General features: G+C 43.3%; 1 protein-coding gene across 2 annotated transcripts in view; it reads right to left on the bottom strand.

Annotated features, from left to right (window-relative positions):
• Positions 1-3,790: 3,790 nt before the first annotated feature.
• The window catches only part of TPGS2 (tubulin polyglutamylase complex subunit 2), a 62,607-nt gene continuing 45,260 nt past the window's right edge, over positions 3,791-21,137 (bottom strand). The window contains exons 3-7 of one of the 2 annotated variants that reach the window (XM_070361549.1): positions 19,923-20,010; positions 17,837-17,965; positions 7,818-7,931; positions 6,162-6,322; positions 3,791-4,840 (exon numbers count right to left, since the gene is read on the bottom strand). In XM_070361549.1, the coding sequence (XP_070217650.1) occupies positions 4,610-4,840; positions 6,162-6,322; positions 7,818-7,931; positions 17,837-17,965; positions 19,923-20,010 (723 nt within the window). In that variant the 3' untranslated portion in view covers positions 3,791-4,609. The remainder of the gene's footprint in view (positions 4,841-6,161; positions 6,323-7,817; positions 7,932-17,836; positions 17,966-19,922; positions 20,011-21,137) is intronic. The other variant, XM_070361548.1, reaches the window with a different exon arrangement.

Here is a 21,137-nt window from a genome sequence, read left to right as displayed (position 1 = left end):
CACATCAGGCCTGTGTGTGCGACCCAGGGATATATGCCATGGCTGAGCACACATCTCCAAGAGCCAAATCCACCCTGTGATAAAGCTTTACAAAGCACCATTTCAGTTCTTGCATCGTTTTCACCATGGTCCTCACTATTGCATTCAGGCCTGCTCTCGATAGATATTATCTGAGATGAATTGGCTGGCTGTTGGTAAGTGCTGCATTTACCAGAGTGCGTACCGGTCAAGGCTCAGGTGTTGGGTGCCCTAGGAAATGTAAGGATGTGTAACCACAAAGATCCCGCTTCTGAAACCACAAGGGACACTGATGAACAAGATTTCCGAGTCACAGCCATTGTGTGCAAGAGGCAGGCTGGGAGATGTAGTTCAGATGCCAGGACATGGGCATATAAGCAGCAGATTTCACTGTGACAGAGTCTTCTGAAAGAGGTGGTCTCTGAGCTGGATGAGGATGTCCTGCCTCTAAAATACAGCAGTGGTTGCATTTTGAGAGTTTAAATGAATGTTTAAGCATTTCCACAGCTTTTTTTTTTTCTCATTATTGGGTGGTCTGTCTCTGTTGGTCTATCCTGGATGTAAGTATGTGGCAGCTCCTAATTCAGCACAAAATGGTGAACTAATTGACTTTAAGTGCAATCTACTACTGTTTCATGTGGCTCCACACTAAGCAGCATGGCTGGCAGTGGTAACCCTCTGTCTCAACAACCACTGAGGACGCAGAGGAGACAAGGCAGGATGATCACGTTAATGGAGTGAAGCACTCCCCTGGAGTGGGCTCTCCTTGCAGACTCAACTTCTCTGATGCTCTGAGGTGGATGCAGACTGGAGCTAGACCTGGGGAGGAAGACGTGAGACAGCTGGCCAGCACCGCAGGTAAGAAACCACAGGTGTAAAGTCACAGAAGGGGGAACCACACTGGTGTTTTCGAAGGAAAGTGAGTGGGGCAGTAGGCAGAGCCTGGCTCATGTACAAAGCTAACGGCTAGAAAGATTACAGTCACATTACAAGGGAGGAAGGGACCAGCCTTTGAGTTCTCACCTGCATACTTAATCTTCACAATAACTCCATAATGTAGGCTGATGCATTAACCAGAGAATGCTTGGTGGCAAAGACAGAATCCAGTCTGGGTTGGCTTAAGCCAAAGAAGGAAATTCATCATAGCATCCCAGTTTCAACTGGTCCTTACCCAGTGTTGTCAACTCCAGTCAAGGAGGCAGAGTTAACTACACAAATGTGGCTACTGGGGACACTGTACATACATGTCTACTGAACAGAAAAGTTAATATTGTAATCCCTAGAGCAACTGCTAAAACAGAATGCAAAGAAGTATAACTTAAAAACCAACAGCTAAGTTAAAAATGGAATTATTTAAAAATTAAAGGAGTAAAGAACGGGTATAGATAAAATATGATAGATCATAAGTTGGTCGTTGTTGAAACCAGGTGATGGATAGATGGGGATTCATTATACTATTCTATCTTTGTAAATAACTCTCCATGATAAAAAGTTTTAAAAATGGATATATTTCAAACAGAAACTAAAAGGTCCGTTGGTTCTTCTGTTCCAATCATTGTGTATGCTTCACTGGACTGAAAATATTTTGAGTTCTCCACACAATGAAAGCAAAACCACTGAGACCTGTTAAGTAGAAAGTTTGACAGTCTGTGACATTATTGTCATCACTGTGGCTGATTTAAAGTCCTGGTGCTTGGAATCTTTCCTCACAATTTTGATTTTGGAGGTCTGGAGGAGACCTGGGCATCTCGTTTTCTGCACCCAACTCCAGTGACACTGATGCACGTCCACATTTGGGGAGGGCAGCTCCAAGAGGTGTCCTGTGGATTACCCTCTGCAAGCGGCCCCTTGTCGTGCCTGTCCTTGGCCTGGGTACCTCCCTGCTTCAGGACGTGAGCAGCACAACGATGCGGCACTTCATGCACAATCTGAGCCACATCAGTGTGTCCTGAAGCATCCTGCTTATATTCTCATTCTCTGATTCCAGCACAGACTCTTTTTCCTGGGCGATTGATTTATACAAGTGCCTACTGCCATTTTAATTGCTTTAGTTTCAAAACACGATCATCCTGGTGAGCTTTTCCCCCATGTAATCCTCTTAACATACTGTCTGGAGTCTCTTGCCAGGGGTGCTCCCTTCCTCCTTCACCAGGGCCAGCTTCACGTGCGTGTGATCTGTACAGTCATGCAAGGCCCCACACTCAGAAGGTCTCACTTTGGTTTAATGTTCTCCTGCCGCTGCCTTGAAATTCCTAGTTTAGTCTCTGAACTTGTGTAAGGTATGGTGAGACAAAGGTGTGTACGTGTGAGCAGAGGAGATACGTGCAATGTGTTAGTCCCCTGTTCTTACCACTTCTTTCACTTACAGCCTTTGTGGTTCCCATGAGAACAGAATTCCAGTGGGCCTGCATACATGGAGAGGCAGAGTTTAAGGCAAGCTTGTCATGTCTACAGCTGAGAAAGTGAGGACACGAGGCCCCAGAGGTCGTGCTTTCTGAGCCAGATTTCATTCAAATACACAGAGGTGGTGATGGCGTTCTAAGAAGCATGTGTGACCATGGAACCCATACCTTTCGCTTCCTACTCATGTTCCGTTCCTGTAGTAGCCAACCACTCACACTGAAATGAGGACACGGAAGAAAAGGAAAACCGAGGGCAGCTCCTAATTTCTCCTTCAGTCCTTCCTTACTCCCTGGTAAGTTGAGAGAGACTTTGTACGTATCAAAAAGTGAAATAATGGTTGAGCTAGTTTTGTGTGTTATTTCCACTATTTTGGTAAGAATGAGACATATATACATACAACAGATATGATTATATTTTATATATATAAAATATAATTTTATATATATAATTGTGTGATTTTGCTTATTATGAATATGAATTAAATGCTCTTATAGTGGCCTTTAAAACTGGAATAGCCAAAAAGTAGAAAGATGATAAAATTATAATAATTTAAAACTTTAATTTTTCCTGGAATACCATTGAGTATCAAACAAAAAAATCTGTAACAAGTTATGAGAAGAAAGGGAAAACATTTTAGTGCTTTTCATGGTACTGTCTACGGGGTTTTTGGAGAAAAGGCCCCACTCCTAATTCTGCACTGGGCCCTATATAGGTAGCCAGTCCTGCTCTTAAGTGCTCTGCTCCTCCTGAAGCAGGGCTCAAACCTCTCCACAGTGGAACCCACTCTGTCTACAAGTCCTCTGGGGACTCCAGCTGATTGTCGCTGGTGTCAAGGGCTCCGTGGCTTTGGTGGCTCCTCTGCTGCTTCATTTGTGAAATCCAGAATTGGGCCAGAACTGATGCAGAAACAATTCAGGGGCTCCAAAAGCACTAGAGGAAGCATACTCGCCACAGTGGCAGACAACACAACTTCTCAATCCCCTTCTAGCCTTGACTTGGGGAAGCAGCCAAATGCTGGGCTGTCTCCTCTAGCACTGCTGGTTCTCCCTCTGATGAGTTCTGGAAGAAAAATACTTGCAGAAGACTAAACCTCAGCTATTATCCTTGACACCTGGGTTCCTCTCTGCCCTCTTCTGCCACTCCGTGAACTGCCGAGCAGTTGTGAGTAGGCAGAGCAGGTGGAAGCTCCTGTCAAGTGACTGATTTCATCAAAACTCTTCATGAAGAGTCCTGGAAAAGCAATGCTTGGGAGGTCTTATTTTCATGGTACAGTAGAATCACTTCTTAAAAAAAAACATGAGAAAGATAACTTTGGCAAATGTGCAAATATCACATCAAAAAACTGGAAACAAACTTTATAGAAAACTGATGAAGATGAAAAACTTTATAGAAAATTAAAAATGAGCAAAGCTAGATTTGCTTGTGGGGAAGGATATAAAAAACATAAAAATGTATCTTCAAGATTTTACATGGAACATTATAACCCATCAAATTGTTAGAGTGTTCAATATTCTCTAACAAAAATGAACTGATCTGAGTAAGGGTAATGCAAAAATATTCTAATGTAGTGCTACCTACCCAACAGAACTTTCTGCGATGATAGAAATGTTTCATCATCTCTGTGGTGTCTAATACAGAATCCATTAGCCACACAAATATTCCCAATGTGGCTAATAAAACTGAGGAACCGAATTTTTAATATGGCTTAAATTTAGCTGCTTTAAAAGTGGCTACCAATTGAATAGCATAGTTCTAATGCCTCCTAGGTCAAAACCAGTGGTTTCTTTGGGGAACCTCTATAATTACTGCTGAGGGGTTGGGGGTTGGGGTAGAAAGAGAAGAAAGCTCTTAACAGATCTACTTAGTCACTTACATAAAACCTTACATTCCTCACAGCTCCCAGGAGCAGCAGATGGCACAACCTGCTGTGATGGGCATGCAGGAAGGATTCTTGGGGAGACCTGAGTACGCCCTTCCAACTCCTGGCTCAGGCCGATGGGAGTAAAAGGCCTAGGATTCTGTCATTCAGATGGGGAGAGGAATCGCTTCTCAGCCTTTTGGCTGAGATCAAGTGCAGAAGGAAGGAGGACTGTGGTTCCACACACAGACTCTGAGGTTGGGCCATGCCCAGGGCATCTGTGCATGGACATCACCGCTGTGGGGCAGGCGGGGAGGCGGAGGGGGTTGCTCATTTCCGGACAGGGTTTCCAGACCCAGAGGAGGATTTAGAAGTGGAAGCAGAACCTGAGGGCCCTTTCTGGCCGCCTGCAGGCTGAACAGGCCCTTTCTTTTTGGGGATTATGGTCTTGTTCTTGCTCTTGAACACTTTGCTAGGATCCAGCTTGTTCACAAAGGAGTCGGTCTCTTCAGTGAGGAGGTTTGTGTTGTAGGTGATGGGTTTATACATGTTGAACCATTGCTGTAAGGCAGAGTTGGGAGAGACGGTCAGAATTCAAAGGAGACAAGAATGTGCTCATGTTCTTTAGTGGAGATAGAGGGGTAGAGAGCTGGGGAGACGAGGCAGAGAGTAAAAGTTTTCATGAAAAACTGCCTCTAAAATCTATCAGCACTTCCTTTGGGTAAACAGGAAGACACACATTGCTTTACAGGGTCTTATAACCTTTAAATAGAGCAGGATGAGGACGAAGAATCTGAGTAACTAACTGTGCTTCCTTCTAATGTAGTGAGCCTGAGCCTGGAATGCTAGGTCCCCAAAGTACAGGATATAGTGTCCTAACTGTTCTGCCCTCACACCAGCCTCTGCCCCTGGGGTGGATGGGGTAGCATCCTTCCCATGGGGAAAGAGCAGACCAAGACTAGAGCCGGCTCTGCTGAGGGGAGCCGCCTGCTCTCTTCCCTGCAGGCTTTCTGGGCAGCTGAAGGCAAAGGGCACTGACACTTATTGATGTTCATTGATAATAACCACCCACTGTGTTACCTGGATGGTGTCATCATTATGTGCCATTTGAGCAAGTGAGGTCCCTTTGATGGATACATACAGGGAACTGAGTTCCTCATTTTTTGCCACCCGGTCAAAAGTTCTTCTCAACACACCTGGTGTTCTCAAAGAAGGCAGTCTATCAGCATTATCTGACATCTGTATGTTTAAAATGGTACCTAGATCTATAGTATAAATGATCCATCCATATTTTGAAATATCGCATATCAATGAAAGAGACAAGCTCTCTATATATGGATAGGGAATGAGCTCCAGTGTGCAATTAAGTGAAAAGAAGGTGTAGAACAATGTGAACAGTGTATCTCACTTGTGATTTAGAGAAAAAGAATCCCAAACTGTATGTGTGCGTGCTTTCTATCCAACAACATAGCTCAGTGAGGGCACAAGAGAAACCAACAGCAGCTGCTGGTGAGAAGTGGATGGATGAGGAGCCAGAGAATAAGAGACTGACTGTTCTCTGTTCTTGTGTGTGCATGTACTGTGAATCCAAAACCAGCCGTCAAACCTAAGCCCTGCCCCCCGCCCAATTCATTAGAAATTAGAACTCCCCAGATGAGTCTGAGGACTAGCCAAGGCTGGACACCACTTAGTTAGATTAGTATAAAGTGCTGTTGTCCACCTGAATTGGAAGCAACTACTTTGCTTATTGAAAATGCAGGTTCCTGGGCTCTACCCAGATCTGCAGAATCAGATGAGGAAGTTGGGACTCTGCAATTTAGGCATTTCCTCAGAAGATTCTAATACCTTCTGGAGTTTGAGATGACAGGCAGTCCTCCCTTACCTTGGCCTGGGGGCTAATGCCATAGCTGGTGAAGGCGTACTGCCACTGGGGCAGGCCCAGGTGAGTGATGAGCAGGCGGTAATAGGCAGTAAAGGTGTCTGTGAGAAAATGCCAGTATAACGCTCTGTCCAGGAACCAGATCTCAGTGTCCTGTGCTAATCCTGAAACAGCAGGCAGAAGACATAAAGGAAGGGATGGCTTAACACTTCTTTCCTTTTATCTATCAAGTCAACATCTACTCATGGTTAAAACAAATTTCAACAGTAGAAGGAATGTAAAAGTTTCCAGTTTTCCCTTCCAACCTCCCAGCTCCGTTCTCCAGGGGCCACTGTCAAGGCTTCTTTGGTGTTCTTTTACGAGCTCTTGATCAGTCAGCCAACTGACCTATCGCTGGGCCCTGGCCATCTGTGCGCTCAGGCTGCCTAAGCAGCACTGCTTTCCTGCGTGGACGCGATGCTTCCCCTCGCCCAGCAGCTACAGGCTGTGGGCTCAGCCTTCCTGATGGAGAGACACTCTGAGCAGCCCTGGCTTTCTCAGGAGGTCTGGCAGGAATTAGAAGGATTCCACCCTTCTCCTGGGACTCCTGCCTGTGCAGTGCTGTGCTGGTTGAGCTGAAGCTCCTGCCTCTCACTTGCTTCTGACCATCCATCCTTACTTACCACTGTGGAGGTCTCTCCTAGCTCATCCCCTCATCTCATCTCCTCTCTAATGGCTGTGACATCTCCCTAAATGGCATCCATCCTCCAGTAACTTCCTCTTCTAGTTCTACTCGTGGTCACACTTTCACTTGAATCCTGCCGTATTTGTGCTAAATAACCTTGACTCCCCCCATACTTCCACAGAATGTCCAAACTCCTTCACCTGGCTTTCAAAACTCGGCATGAAGGGCTTCTGGCATCATCTCCCCTCATCCACAAGATGAATCAAGTGGCCAACGAACTAAAATTACCTGTCATTCCCCCCAAATCAGTTGCACTGTCCCATGGCATGTCTTTTACCCATTTCTTGCATGACGCCCCCTTTTGCCCCACCCTCACCACCCATATCTCATTCTGACCCATATTTCGGGATGCAGCTCAAAGGCTGCTTCACAAAGACCCCTCCAGCAGGAGATGGTCTCTCCTTCACCTGGAGGTAAATCCTGGTGTGTCTTCTCACCCCTTCCAGGCAGAGGTACCCGAAGAGGGCTGTGCCTTGTCCACCTCTGGGACTGAGCTGTCATGGGGTGGCCACTGCACAGGAGGCCAGAGCCTTTTCCTCTTAGACTGAGGTCTAGTAATTCAGGTTTTTATTAGTTAGACACCCTTCATAAAGAAGTATAAGACAATGCTTTTCCTGGATGCTTATCTAACACGTGAACGAGCTAGAGGAGTTATAAACAGAGTAACTATTTCTTTTACTTTTTCTTCACTTATTATCCTAATCTTATTACTCTGCAGTAACTCACAAATGACAGTACCTTAAAAAGACTCCAGTAATGGGCTTGGAGAGGGGGTGGCTCAGAGAGGACCTAAGGGGCTTTCTCTTGGCATCTACCCGAGACCCTGCAGCAGCTCAGGAGTTCAGGGAGGAGCGTGTCTTCTGTGTGATGGCTGGAGGGCAAGGTCAGCCAAGGCCATTCCCAAACTACAGAACTGCTCCTGCCATGATCCTTACCTGGTTTCCCTCTTTTGTAGACGAGGCAAACCTTCCCATTCCCGTTGCAAGGATCCAACTCAAATATCACACTGCGAGAATCAAAGTGAGGCTTCTCTGGATGGTTCTCACTGGCTGCAAATCCAGAAGTTAATGGTAATGTTTAAACACACTCAGCTCAAACATACTCATCCAGCTTTGCTAGGATGAAAAAAACAGAGGGCAAAAAAAACCTTATCTCAGACATATTCTTAACTATCATTTTTGAATGTGGACCAAATGTATTGTCCGCTCTAAATGCCCTGGGTCTTGTTCTTGGTCTGAGTCTTCTGTCAGGGCTCTGCTGTTAGCGATAGACAGTGTCACGAAATGCAGGGGAAGGTGGCGTGAGGACAACAAAGCGAACTTCCTGGGACACGTGAAGTCAGAGCAATCACAACAATTTCTTTTTCCCCAGATAACTGCTTTCCCCTCGTTTATAGCACTTCATGATCTGTTGATTAAAATCCTGTTTCTTATGTCTAAAGTGTATATTTGTGATTATGACCCTATTAAAGTATTTTCTGTGCCTTTTGTCGATTATCGACTATACAACATTTGGCAAATTGTGCAATGTCTGAGTTCCTTAGATTACTTATTTTTAAGCAGTGATAATGTGTACCTAATAGAGTTTTTGTGAAAACTGTCTGAAATTTTATATAAAGCCCATACTCAATAAATATTAGTTACTGTCATTAATTAATAACAGTGTGAGTTAAGGGCATGAGTCCTAGGGTGGCTCAGAAGGTAAAGAATCTGCCTGCAATGCTGGAGACCCAGGTTCAGTCCCTGGGTTGGGAAGATCCCTTGGAGGAAATGGCAACCCACTCCAGTACTCTTGCCTGGAGAATCCCATGAACAGAGGACCTTGCTGGGCTACAGTCCATAGGGTCAGAAAGAGTTGGACACGACTGAGTGACCAAGCACACATAAGCATAATATAATTGTGTGTGCGTGCTCAGTTGTGTCTGACTCTCTCTGACCCTATGGACTATAGCCCACCAAGGTCCTCTGTCCATGGGATTCTCCAGACAAGAGTACTGGAGTGGGTTGCCATTTCCTCCTCCAGGGGATCCTCCCAACCCAGAGATCAAATCCTTGTCTTGTGCATTGGCAGGCAGATTCTTTACCACTGAGCCACCAGAGAAGCCCATATTATAATTATAACATTATAATTAATGCTAAGTCTGGCTCTGTTAGAAATACCTACCTAGAAACCAAATATCATGGTGTAACAGAAAAAAAGATAAATTCTTAGAAATGCAAGCATCAGAAGCCTCTCCTGCTTCTTTCATTATAGCAATTATGCAATAAAGATTAGTATTAGTGACTGGGTGGAGAAGGTTTACAAACCTAGGAGAGATTGGATAAAACAGTATATAAGAATACAATTTTTGATTTATACATATACCTATGTAAATGTGTGCACAGTCACTCAGTCGTAGTAGACTGTTTGCAACCCCATGGACTGTAGCCTGCCAGGCTCCTCTGTCTATGGAATTTTCCAGACAAGAATACTGGAGTGGGTTGCCATTTCCTTCTCCAACCTATAGTTTTTCTTTTTAAAACATGGCTTTCCTCATCTCATATGGTCCTAGACACACATATAGGTATACATCTAAATTTTTTCAAGATTGTTTATTATATAAAAATCGGATACCATACAGGTTACCTAAATCTTACCTTCTATATAACAGTACCATGTGGAAAGCCCTCTAAGGTTTGTAATTCTAATGTGTTAATGTCTGCCTGCCTGACTGTGGAAGTGGGTGCCCCCTAACTTACCCTGCCAGCTCTCTACTGATAGGCATTCACCCAACATTATTCTGCTGCAAATGCTACAGCAATCATCTCCATATACATCCCTTTGATCAAGTCCTTATGTTATGTGGACAGACACCCACACAGTAGAATGGGCATTGCTAGACTGCTTTTTGAAAAGGCCTTTGATTTTGAAAGAATTTAGAATGTCTGAAAGGGGTTTAGCATTCTAGGTTGACACTTTTTTCCTCTGAGTATTTTGTCTTGTTTTAATCAACTGAATTTGTTTAAAGAACACTTTTATTTTTTTTATGTATCTTATTTTTTCCTCTGGTCTAGTATGAGTATTCTCTTAACGTTTTAAAATTGGTATATAGTTGATTTATAATGTTAGTTTCAGGTGTACAGCAAAGTGAATCAGTTATATATTACCCTCTTTTTTAGATTCTTTCACCATATGTCATTGCAGAATACTGATTAGTTTGCTGCGCTGTACAGCAGGTCCTTATTAGTCATCTGTCTTATATATAGTCAGTCAGTCAGTCAGTTCAGTCGCTCAGTCGTGTCCGACTCTTCGCGACCCTATGAATCGCAGCACACCAGGCCTCCCTGTCCATCACCAACTCCCGGAGTTCACTTAGACTCACATCCATCGAGTCAGTGATGCCATCCAGCCATCTCATCCTCTGTCGTCCCCTTCTCCTCCTGCCCCCAATCCCTCCCAGCATCAGAGTCTTTTCCAATGAGTCAACTCTTTGCATGAGGTGGCCAAAGTACTGGAGTTTCAGCTTCAGCATCATTCCCTCCAAAGAAATCCCAGGGCTGATCTCCTTCAGAATGGACTGGCTGGATCTCCTTGCAGTTCAAGGGACTCTCAAGAGTCTTCTCCACCATCACAGTTCAAAAGCATCAATTCTTCAACGCTCAGCCTTCTTCACAGTCCAACTCTCACATCCATACATGACCACAGGAAAAACCATAGCCTTGACTAGATGGACCTTTGTTGGCAAAGTAATGTCTCTGCTTTTGAATATGCTATCTAGGTTGGTCATAACTTTTCTTCCAAGGAGTAAGCGTCTTTTAATTTCATGGCTGCAGTCACCATCTGCAGTGATTTTGGAGCCCCAAAATAAAGTCTGACACTGTTTCCACTGTTTCCCCATCTATTTCCCTGCATGAAGTGATGGGACCAGATGCCATGATCTTAGTTTTCTGATTTTATCGTTGAGTTTTTAAGCCAACTCTCTCACTCTCCACTGATTTTGTGCTCTATCTGTGTAAGCTGTGAGGCGTTTTATTTGCTGCCTGGCTGTAGTTAGACATATATTACACCATTTGCTGCAACAGGCATTAGGCCTGGTCCTATGTGAGCACCAGGTGCTGTTCCCGCTCATCACCGGGTGGTCTTGTCCCGGGCCTCGGGCAGTATCTTCATATGCGGGTGCTCATCAGTTCTCTGCTGAATATTTGAGGAGGATCCTTGGCAGTTCTCTAAGCAGCTCGTTCCTCCCTGTTACTCAGTCCTGTGAGCTGTCTTCATTCAACTGGACTCTTCGTTCTGTCTTCTTAGTTAACAGGTTCAACAGGTTCTGCTTGAGTTTCCCTCTCTATGCTGTCAACTGGACACTTTCAGATAATAAGCTAGGGGTTACTTCATTTGTTTCCCATCATTCAGAACTCCTCATCCTTCCCGGCATGATGCTATCTTAAAATCCATTGTTTTACTTTTTTTTTACATTTGTTTTTGGTTTTTGTTCCAGTTGGGAAGATTGGTCTCTGCTATTTCATCTTGGATAAAATAAAAAATTCAGACTGTAGGCTCCTACCAAGTTTTAGCAGCCCTGACTGATGCTATCTGGTGTTTACCCTCAGGCAAAAAGTTACAAAAATAGGAAAATCATTCAGTGTGATTCCCTTCTGCCATTTGTAGATGCCACTCCAGTTTCTGCTTATATCTGGTTACTCTCTAGTCCTTTTAAGTAATTATCTTAAAAATTTCCTCAGAGTTTAGAGTATTATTTGCACAAGTTCTGATCTGTTTGAAAGATAGTATGCCTTATGACCGGAATCATAGGGTCAAATCTACAGTGTACCTGTTACTAGTTCTTTGTTGAACTTTTAGTTTTATCTTCATTTGCACATTAGCACATTGTCTTATAGCTTGTGCCTTATAATTTCATCCTTGGGAGTACCAGTGGATCTCCTCCTGTTACATTATTTGTGCTAGTTCTTGTTCATGGTGTTGTGTTTATTCATGTGCCTGGTTCATATTCAGGAGGATTATTTTTGAAAAATTATTTATAAAAACAATGGGGTCTAGGATAATGTTTTCTTCTTTCAGGGAAGAAGTTTACTTTTATATAAATTTTATATTGAGATATACTTCATCTACCATACCATTTACTCATTTAAAGTGTACAATTCAATGGGTTTTAGTGTATGTACAGAGCTGTGCAACCATTAATACAGTCAATTTCAGAACATTTCTCTAGAGTGAATGTCTGTCTGTGAGTGAATGCCAGGCCACATAGGATATTCATATGGAATCAAATTAGTCCAATTTGGGGATTTTTCCATGTGAAAAGTGGTTATTTCTGGTTCATTATGTCTCCTAAGGTACAGCTCCCCACCGTACTAACCGAAAGGGTAGGGTAGCTTTTATGGGTGCTCTAGTTTGTAGATCCTACAACTCCATTTTATTCTCCTAGTCTCATGTGGGTCCAATTCTCAGCCTTTCATAGCCTCATTGCTTCTTTTGAAAAGGATAGTGTATCCTAGGCAAGAGCAACCCCAAACATTGAGCCTCTTCCCTGGATTTCTGTCTTCTTCTGGATGTTAATCTAGTTCTACCTCATCATCTTATTAGCTCTTTGATGATTTTTTTATCTTGCCCGACTTTTCAGTTGTCTTCAGCAAGAAGGCTGCTCTGAATTACCTATCTGCTTTTACCAGGAGGTCTCTTCATCAGTTTATGTATGCTCCTGAAAATAATACATAGGTGAGCTTTGCTTTTTATATCAATCTGATAGTCTCTGCTTTTTAAAAGGGAAATTGAATTCCAGCACACTTAATATAATGATCATTATTTTATTCCTCTTAATGTTTTGTTGCCTGTTGTATAATGTTTCTTTTCCCCTTTTCTTACTTTTACTCATATGATTCAACACTACCTTTATTAGGTTAGAGATTCTAAAGTAATCTTTTATTCCTTTAGTGGTTATCTTCCTTTTTGTTATGCTTGCATGACTGGATTCATACGATTCTACCCTTATTTGAAAATAATAGGCCATCATTTCTCTAACCAAGTGTGGTAAGCAGAATTCTAAGATGGCCCCCAAGAGTCCTACTCCCTGGTATACACACCTTGTATAACCTCCTCCCCTCAGAGTAGTCAGGACCTGCAACGATGGAGTAATGATTCTCTTGATTAGGTGACTTTATGAGGCTACTGTAGTAGTAGCTGGTCGAGAAGCAAGCTACCATGTTGTGAATCATGTGGCTAGAATCTAAGGGCAGTCTAGATGAGCTGAGACTGACCCCTGGCCAACAACCAGCAAGAAAACAAGGACCAAGTCCCAGAAATGCAAGGAACTGCATAAGGTCAACCACCAGCAAGCTTGGAAGAGGGCCCTATCCGCAGATGGCTTCACAGCACCAGCTGATACCTTGATTTTAGCCTGTTAAGACGCTAAGCAGAGGACTCTACTAATCTGTAGCTGAACTTTTAACTCATGAAAACTGTTAGATAGGAAATGTGTGATGCTTCAAGTCAGTAAATTTGTGGTAATCTGTTATACAGGAAAAGAAAACCCAGACACTAAAGACACTCTGTTTCCCCCAAAGTATACTATTTCTTTCCTCCAGTAGGATGAGACCTTCCACTTTCTACTTCTTTTCCTCTTTGTCCTATGCTTTCTACTGTAAGGACTCTCTGGAATATTCTTGTATTAATGCTAAGGATACTGTAACAAAGTACCACATACTGAAAGGCTGGAACAGCAGAAATTTGTTGTCTCACGCCTCTGGAGGCTACAGATCCAAGTTCAAGGTTGTTTCTTTTGAGGGCTGTGGAGAAGAATCTGTTCTGTCTGTCCCCTAGTTCCTGGTAGTTTGCTTGCAACTTTTGGTTTTGTGTTTATGCTTTCCTTGGTATGTAGAAGCAGCTCTCTGTCTCTGTCTTCATCTTTACATGACTTTCTTATGTACCTATATCTCCCAATTTCCCCTTTTAAAAGGTTGCCAGTCATACTGGATTAGGGCTCCACCTGACTCCAGTATGACCTCACCTGAACTACTTAAATCTATTAATATAATGACCCTATTTCCAAATAAGGGCACAGTCTGAGGTAGTGAGGTTAGGACTTTAACATATGAATATGTGACACAATTTAGCCCATAACACTCTTATATCTTGCCTTTGTCCTATTTTTTAGATTTAGCTGAGACAGTACATTTAAACATATTCCAGGCACTATGTCGCCTCTTTTCCAAGAGTTCTTATGTAAAAGTTGTATACATTCCTGAATTTTGTTTTTGTTCAGTTGCTCAGTTGTGTCTGACTCTTTGCGGCCCCATGGACTTCCCTGTCCTTCACCATCTCCCGGAGCTTGCTCAAACTCATGTCCATTGAGTCGGTGATGCCATCCAACCATCTCATCCTCTGTTGTCCCCTTCTCCTCTTGACTTCAATCTTTCCCAACATCATGTTCTTTTCTAATGAGGCAGCTCTTTGCATCAGGTGGCCAAAGTATTGGAGTTCGGCTTCGGCATTAGTCCTTCCAATGAATATTCAGGGTTAATTTCCTTCAGGACTGACTGGTTTGATCTCCTTGCAGTCTAAGGGACTCTCAAAACCACAGTTCAAAAGCATCAATTCTTCAGTGCTCAGCCTTCTTCATAGTCCAACTCTCACATCCATACATGACTACTGTTAAAACCATAGCTTTGACTAGATAGACTTTTGTCAGCAAAGAAATGTCTCTGCTTTTTAATATGCTGTCTAGGTTGGTCATAGCTTTTCTTCCAAGGAGCAAGTGTCTTTTAATTTCTTGGCTGCAGTTACCATCTTCACTAATTTTGGAGCCCAAGAAAATAAAGTCGGTCACTGTTTCCATTGTTTCCCATCTATTTGCCATGAAGTGATGGGACCAGATGCCATGATCTTAGTTTTTTGAATGTTGAATTTTAAACCAGCTTTTTCACTCTCCTTTTTCACCTTCATCAAGAGGCTCTTTAGTTCCTCTTTGCCTTCTGCTGTAAAGGGTGTTGTCATCTGCATATCTGAGGTTATTGATATTTCTCCTGGGAATCTTGATTCCAGCTTGTGCTTCATCCAGCCTAGCATTTTGTATGATGTACTCTGCATATAAGTTAAATAAGTGGGATGACATTATACAGCCTTGATGTACTCCTTTCCCAATCTGGAACCAGTCTGTTAGAACCATGTCTGGTTCTAACTGTTGCTTCCTTGACCTGCATACAGGTTTCTTGGGAGGCAGGTAAGTTGTCTGGTGGTAAGGTTATGTTCCTGAACAGTAAGATTTAATTTAGTCTAATTTTTTAAATCTTAATTTACATATTTCTTTATTCAAGCTGTGCTGGGTTGTCATTGCTGTACTTGGGCTTTCTCCAGCTACAAGGCACAGACTTCTAATTGTGGTGGCTTCTATTGTTGCGGAGCACAGACTCCAAAGCGTGCAGTTCAGTAGCTGTGGCTTGTGGCTGTAGAGCATGGGCTCAGTAGTTGTGGCACACAGGCTTAACTGCCCCCTGGCCTGTGGGATATTCCCTGTCCATGAATCAAACCGGTGTCCCCTGAACTGCAAGTCAGATTCTTAACCACTGGACCACCAGGGAAGCCCAATCTCTCTCTTTCACAGGAGGTTCACTAATGTCTTGTTTCCTTTCCTCTTTATAGAGCCACATCTAGAGATCTCCATTCTATTTGTCTTCTGTTTAGAGTATTTATGTTCTTGAAGTTTTACACAAACTTTAATATTCTTTTAATAATCTGAGAGCTGTATTTGGTCTATATATACAGAACTCTTGATTTTCATTCCTTTTCTTTCATCAACCTGTTTATGCTTTTTTACTATCTTCTAGTTTTCAACTGTTGCAGGTAAGAAGACTGATTATTCTCTCTATATAATTTTTTATTTTTACCTAGAAGCTTGTGATTTTCTTTTCTGCATCACGTAATAGACTCTAGGTTTCTGTTTCCTCCCGAATTCAATTGGAGTCCAGAAGAGCCCTTTCAATCCAAAGATTGAATAATACAAATTTTGTTTTATTATTGCTTATTATTCCTTTTACATCTATTCTTTTTTTGAGCACCTAGAATTCCAATGGAAGGTCACCTGTTGTATTTTCTATTTCTCTTATCCTTCCACTTTTCCCCTCATTTCTCATTTTAAAATGTATTTTATCTGTGCTTTTAGATATTCTTGCACTTGCTTTTTCAGGCTATTAACTCAGGTCTCAATATTTATATTCTTATTCAACTCCTCTAGTCAGTTGTTTAATCAAGACTTTTTGATTTTTTTTCTATAGGAAATCTTTGTGCTATCTTAAATGTCTTAGTGTTCTTATTCTTAGTTTTATTTAGGTGTTCATCAGTGTCCTCTAGTGGTGTTACTTCTCTGGTTGTATATTCTAATATTTCTTCCTAATTGTCCTCTTTCTAACTGCTAAGTCTCCTGAGAAAAGTCATCATTTTTAAATTTAATGAAACTTAGAGTTGTTGAACTGTACAAAAAAGCATGAACTCAGAAGGCACCAGAAGCCCAAATGACTTTTAGCCCCATGAATACGTAGGACAATGTGGTCTCTACCCCTAGGCTCAAGTCCTATGCTTCTGCTGCTAAGTCACTTCAGTCGTGTCCGACTCTGTGCGACCCCAAAGATGGCAGCCCACCAGGCTCCTCTGTTCCTGGGATTCTCCAGACAAGAATACTGGAGTGGGAAGTCCCGTGAAATCATTTCTGTCATCTAGTCTACTGCTGCCTACCAGCCCCAAGGGCAGGGTACACCCATTCCCCTTATTTAACAGCATCTTTGCCTTTGAGGGAGCAGAGCGCCCCAATACACACACACAAAGCAAATGTGACCTTTTTCCCACCCATGAGGATTCCATACATTTCTCAATTACAGGTTCTTCCCAGGGCCCAAAACTTTCCAGTCTCAGCCCCTGGATTCCTCCTCCTGTTATCCAGCTGTTTGTCCAATTGAAGGAGAAAGACTATCATCAGTTCTGTCAGAACTTCGATGCACTCCAAGGCATTAGTACTGGAGATGCTGTAGTTATCTATTGAATATTCATTCTCCCTTTTAGAACTCCAGTTCTACTCCAATTCAATTTGGGACACTACTACACAGCTAAAAATACCTCCTCAAATTCCCTTGCAGGGATGGGTAACCTTCTGACTCTATTCTGGCCAATGGCTATTGGGAGGGGCTTCTGAGAAAACTACTATTTTCCTGACAAAAAGGGAAATATTCTGCCAAGAGACAGTTATTTTGCCCTTTACTCTTCTTTTTCCTGCCTGGAACACAGACTTGAAGCTTGGAGGTAGAACCGACATTTTTCAACCATGAGAATGAAAACCAAACCCGAAGGCTGGTGTGCCAGGAATCCAGAGGAGACTTTATCTTCGAGTTTCTCAAGCAACTACACCAGCCTAGTTCCAGATTCTTATTATGAGAAAAATAAACTCCTCTTTAGTTTAAACATTGTAATGGGGGTCTGTTATGGGCAGCCAAACACAATTCTGACTGAAGAAGTCCTCACTTATACATAATTGATTATAGCTTTAGCAGCTATTTGAATTTAAGCCATTTCAATCAGGCGTGGCCAAGAGCCTGAAGGGAGAAAGGAAGCTGCACTTAGATTGCCACGGTCCCTGAAACGTCTCAACACTGAAATGTGGAGCGAAGTTTAATCCATAACATTCATTCACTTACCAGTGTTCATTAACTGTCTACTGTGCGGCAGGGACTGAAGTGGCTACTGGATATAAAACAAAGACCCCAACCCTGGCATTTTCTTGATGAAAATTTCCTTTTTTGACACAGGCTTTTTTTTTCTAACCTTACTCCCATGGTTCAGAGAAGCCAGGAGTGGGAAAGTTTTGGGTTTAGGGGAACAAGTTGCAATGCTACAATGTCTTTCTATTATTTTCAATATTTTAAAATGGAAACAAGCATGTTGATTTGTAACTCAAAGCAGAAGTTCCTGCAGTTACCTTCTTGTATATCGTCCTCCAGGTCTGCCAGAGTTGGTGCGTTAGGAAGTGAGTACATGGAAGACTGGTTGAGTTGAGTCAGTTTTGAGATGCTGTTAATTGCCATGCTGCCCAATGGAATGGTATGTTCTATGGGAATGTTAACAAAAAGAATTACATGGAATAATAAGCTAGTTACCATGGTCAACAAAAGGGCATCTGCTTGACTAACCTAAGACCAGTTACTATTTGATCCCAGGGCTAAGGAATTGAATGGAAAGTGGAAAAAAGAGAATCAACGTACTACCTGCTCTGAAGCACCAGACTTTTATCTTTTATGCCAAAAAAAATACAAAAAAAAACAAAACAGTGAAGAGTCCCCACTGCATGTGTTAGGGTGGAGCACCAAAGGAAATTTTAAGAGGGGATTCTCAAAAAGAACTGGGAATTCTAGGGTTGGAGCCTGTTTGAAGATCAAAGGACTAAAAAATATTTTTGCTCCCGCCATCCAGAATGAAGGATTATACTTTCCAAAGTAACAGTTTTAATTATATAACTGACCACTTCTACCCTTCTTGTCGTAAGCTTTCACTGTGGAAACTATCTCCCCCTTGTCATTTTTTTGTAACTCAATGGAGCAAATTTTCTTGAAAGCCTTCTTGCTTGGTTCCAGTTTTCTGTGATTCAGGTGTAGAAAGATGATCTGTTTTTCTTATCTGTCATACAGAATCTTTATAGTACAGGTGCTGGGCATGGGGTGGTGCACAAAGACTGGGACATCTGACTGCTGAAATACTGGAATGACTGAAGGTAATACAACAGCTGGTGTGTAGCCTGGAGTGTCCAAGAAGAAAAGACCACTAAGGAGGTAAACATCAGAAGCTGCCTGTGCTAGATTTTTTGTTAATGATCTTGGCCATCCAGTAAAGAATGGGTATGGCAATGTGGATGAGGATAAGAAAATAGGTTGGGAGGATTAAGTTAGAAAAAGTACTAATAATGAATAGGGACTCAGAAAACCTTCATGAAATGTTTCTTTTCTGAAGTAGGCTTCTGAAAGGGTTAGCCTGTCTCTATGATGTGGGCAAGGGAGAATCTGACAGTCACTCCAGCCTCTGTCCACTCTTTTGGTGACACCATGGTTTCTAGACCATCAGAGGTAATGATTCTAAGTTCACGTTAAATGCTTAGGAGTAAGTTATAAAATGTGCCTCTGGTCAGCTGAGAGAGAAACAGGAAGGTTTGGAGAGGCAGTGAAGGGAAGGGTCAGTTCTGTAGATCTGCTGGGCGGCAGAAACTACTCATCTTAGTGGCAGCAAGGAGAGGTGCAGGGTGATTCCCAAGGACCAAAGCAGATCTGGGGATGTGGCTGGAGTCTGGAGATTATACAGTCCTCTTAAGGACAGGGAAGTCTGTGTCAGGAATGAGCTGAACCCCGGTGACTAGATTGGGGTTCCCAGCCTATGAAGTCTCACCAGTGCTTTCACCTGCCTGTGCAGCGCTGACCTTCATGCCTGCATAATGCCCGAATCTCTTACATGTACCAAGCTGTCAGTTCCCGCATCCACAACAAGTGTCATCCTGGATGTATTTAATACCAGGATGATAACCTGTGAATTGAGGTGGCTGACAACTTAGGCTGCGGAGATGTGAGGGAGAGAGAGTTCAGAGCCCTGAGATCTCCAGCATGCTGGGAATGAAGGGAGGAGCCCCTCTTATGACCACCAGAGACTGTCATTGCAGTTCACCCTGAGGAGACTGCTCCAAAGCGGACTCCTCCGAGGCTTTAAGTTCAAGGTAGCTCAGGATTTTTGCATATGCTTAATTTTCCCCAACATCTCATGCCAATAGGAAGCCTCTAACTTGAGCTTCTGGTTAGGTACTGGGCAGACTCTGGCACAGGGGCCACAGAGGCAGGGGGTGAAGCAATGATGGCACAGGTTACCGCTGGGAGATGATCACAGCACCTGGATACTGCACTTGAGGAGAACCCCCATACACTGTCCATATTCAGACTCCTGAGTTGTAAAGGCCCCCAGAATTATTTCCTCTAAGCTCTCAGCCAGGGAGAGCTGTGTACTCCTCCACAGCAAGAAGGCTGACTCACCATCCAGCTTCACATTCCACGTCATGTGGAAGCCGTTGGTCATCAGGTAAAAGTTCTTCAGATCCTCAGGCAGCACACAGTTATTCTTCTAGAACCACAGAGCAGCTGAGTGTTAAGTCAAGGTTGAAGGAGGGTGTAGGGTTATGCCTCAAACCACGTGGGAACTGTATTTCAGATCCATAAAACTGAGTCATTACCTCTAAAACGCTACTGGAGAGTTCTAGGTTGAAATGGCCACAAAGCAGGCTCCCCAACTCATCTCATGTCACTGACACACTGAAACTACAGCTATATACTGAACAATAATTCCCTCTGAAGGAAACCCAGAAACTAGCTGAGTGACTCCTGTTAGCAAATTGAAAGTCTGTGTGCCCAACGCACAGTGAGGCCCATCAATACTAAAACATTAGAGAAAGATTTATTATAGATTCATTAAGGAGATGGGTGGCTCATGGCCTAAGAATCCCAAAGTTACTAAAAGCTTTCAGCAAGCCCCTTTAAAAGCAAAAGGTGTGTGGTGATGGGTGTGGTCAGTTGTTGCAGAGTTCTTGATGTCAGATCCTTGGTTCCTGAGGTCAGATCATGATCAAGTAATGATGTCCCTATAAATCTCTACCAGATGAATGTTATTCTCTGTCCTGACCAGAAAGGGCAAAGTTGCAAGGCACAACTTTCACCCTCCAAGGTCCCAGTCCTGGCTAAGCGGAGACAGATCTCAGCTGGCAGCTCCTCGGGGCCAGGTTCCCACCCAGCTGTCATCCCTGAGGGATCCAGGCACCCAACCCAACTGGCCCTCAGTCTTGCCAGGCTGCCCAAATGGGGAGACCAGGTCTCAGACTGTGACCCAGACAGATGGTCACTGCTAGTAGGTAGCAGAGACAGCATGGGGGAGAGGGTCACCACCGCCTCAAGGCCTGGGCCAAGGCTAGAAGAGGGCCTTACTGAGGGCTCTGGAGCCTTGCAGGACGTAGTCCCTAGTCTGTTTCCTGGGCCCTTCAGCTCACCCACTGGCTGTAGGCTGGGTGAGCTGGGGGGCCTCCAGAAGGCGGCCTGAATCTACCTCTTACCTCACTCTCCACCTGATGACCACCACGCTGCTGATTACTGACTGAATTACTCCCCCAGTGGTCCCTCACTGACAGTTACCCATGCGCAGGGCCTACTGTGGTTGCTGACCAATAGCTGAGCAGGACAACTAACGGCCGCTCACTGACA

This window comes from Bos mutus, chromosome 24 (assembly GCF_027580195.1).
Source record: "Bos mutus isolate GX-2022 chromosome 24, NWIPB_WYAK_1.1, whole genome shotgun sequence".
Taxonomy (NCBI): domain Eukaryota; kingdom Metazoa; phylum Chordata; class Mammalia; order Artiodactyla; family Bovidae; genus Bos; species Bos mutus.
This window is presented reverse-complemented; position numbering and strand designations above follow the sequence as displayed.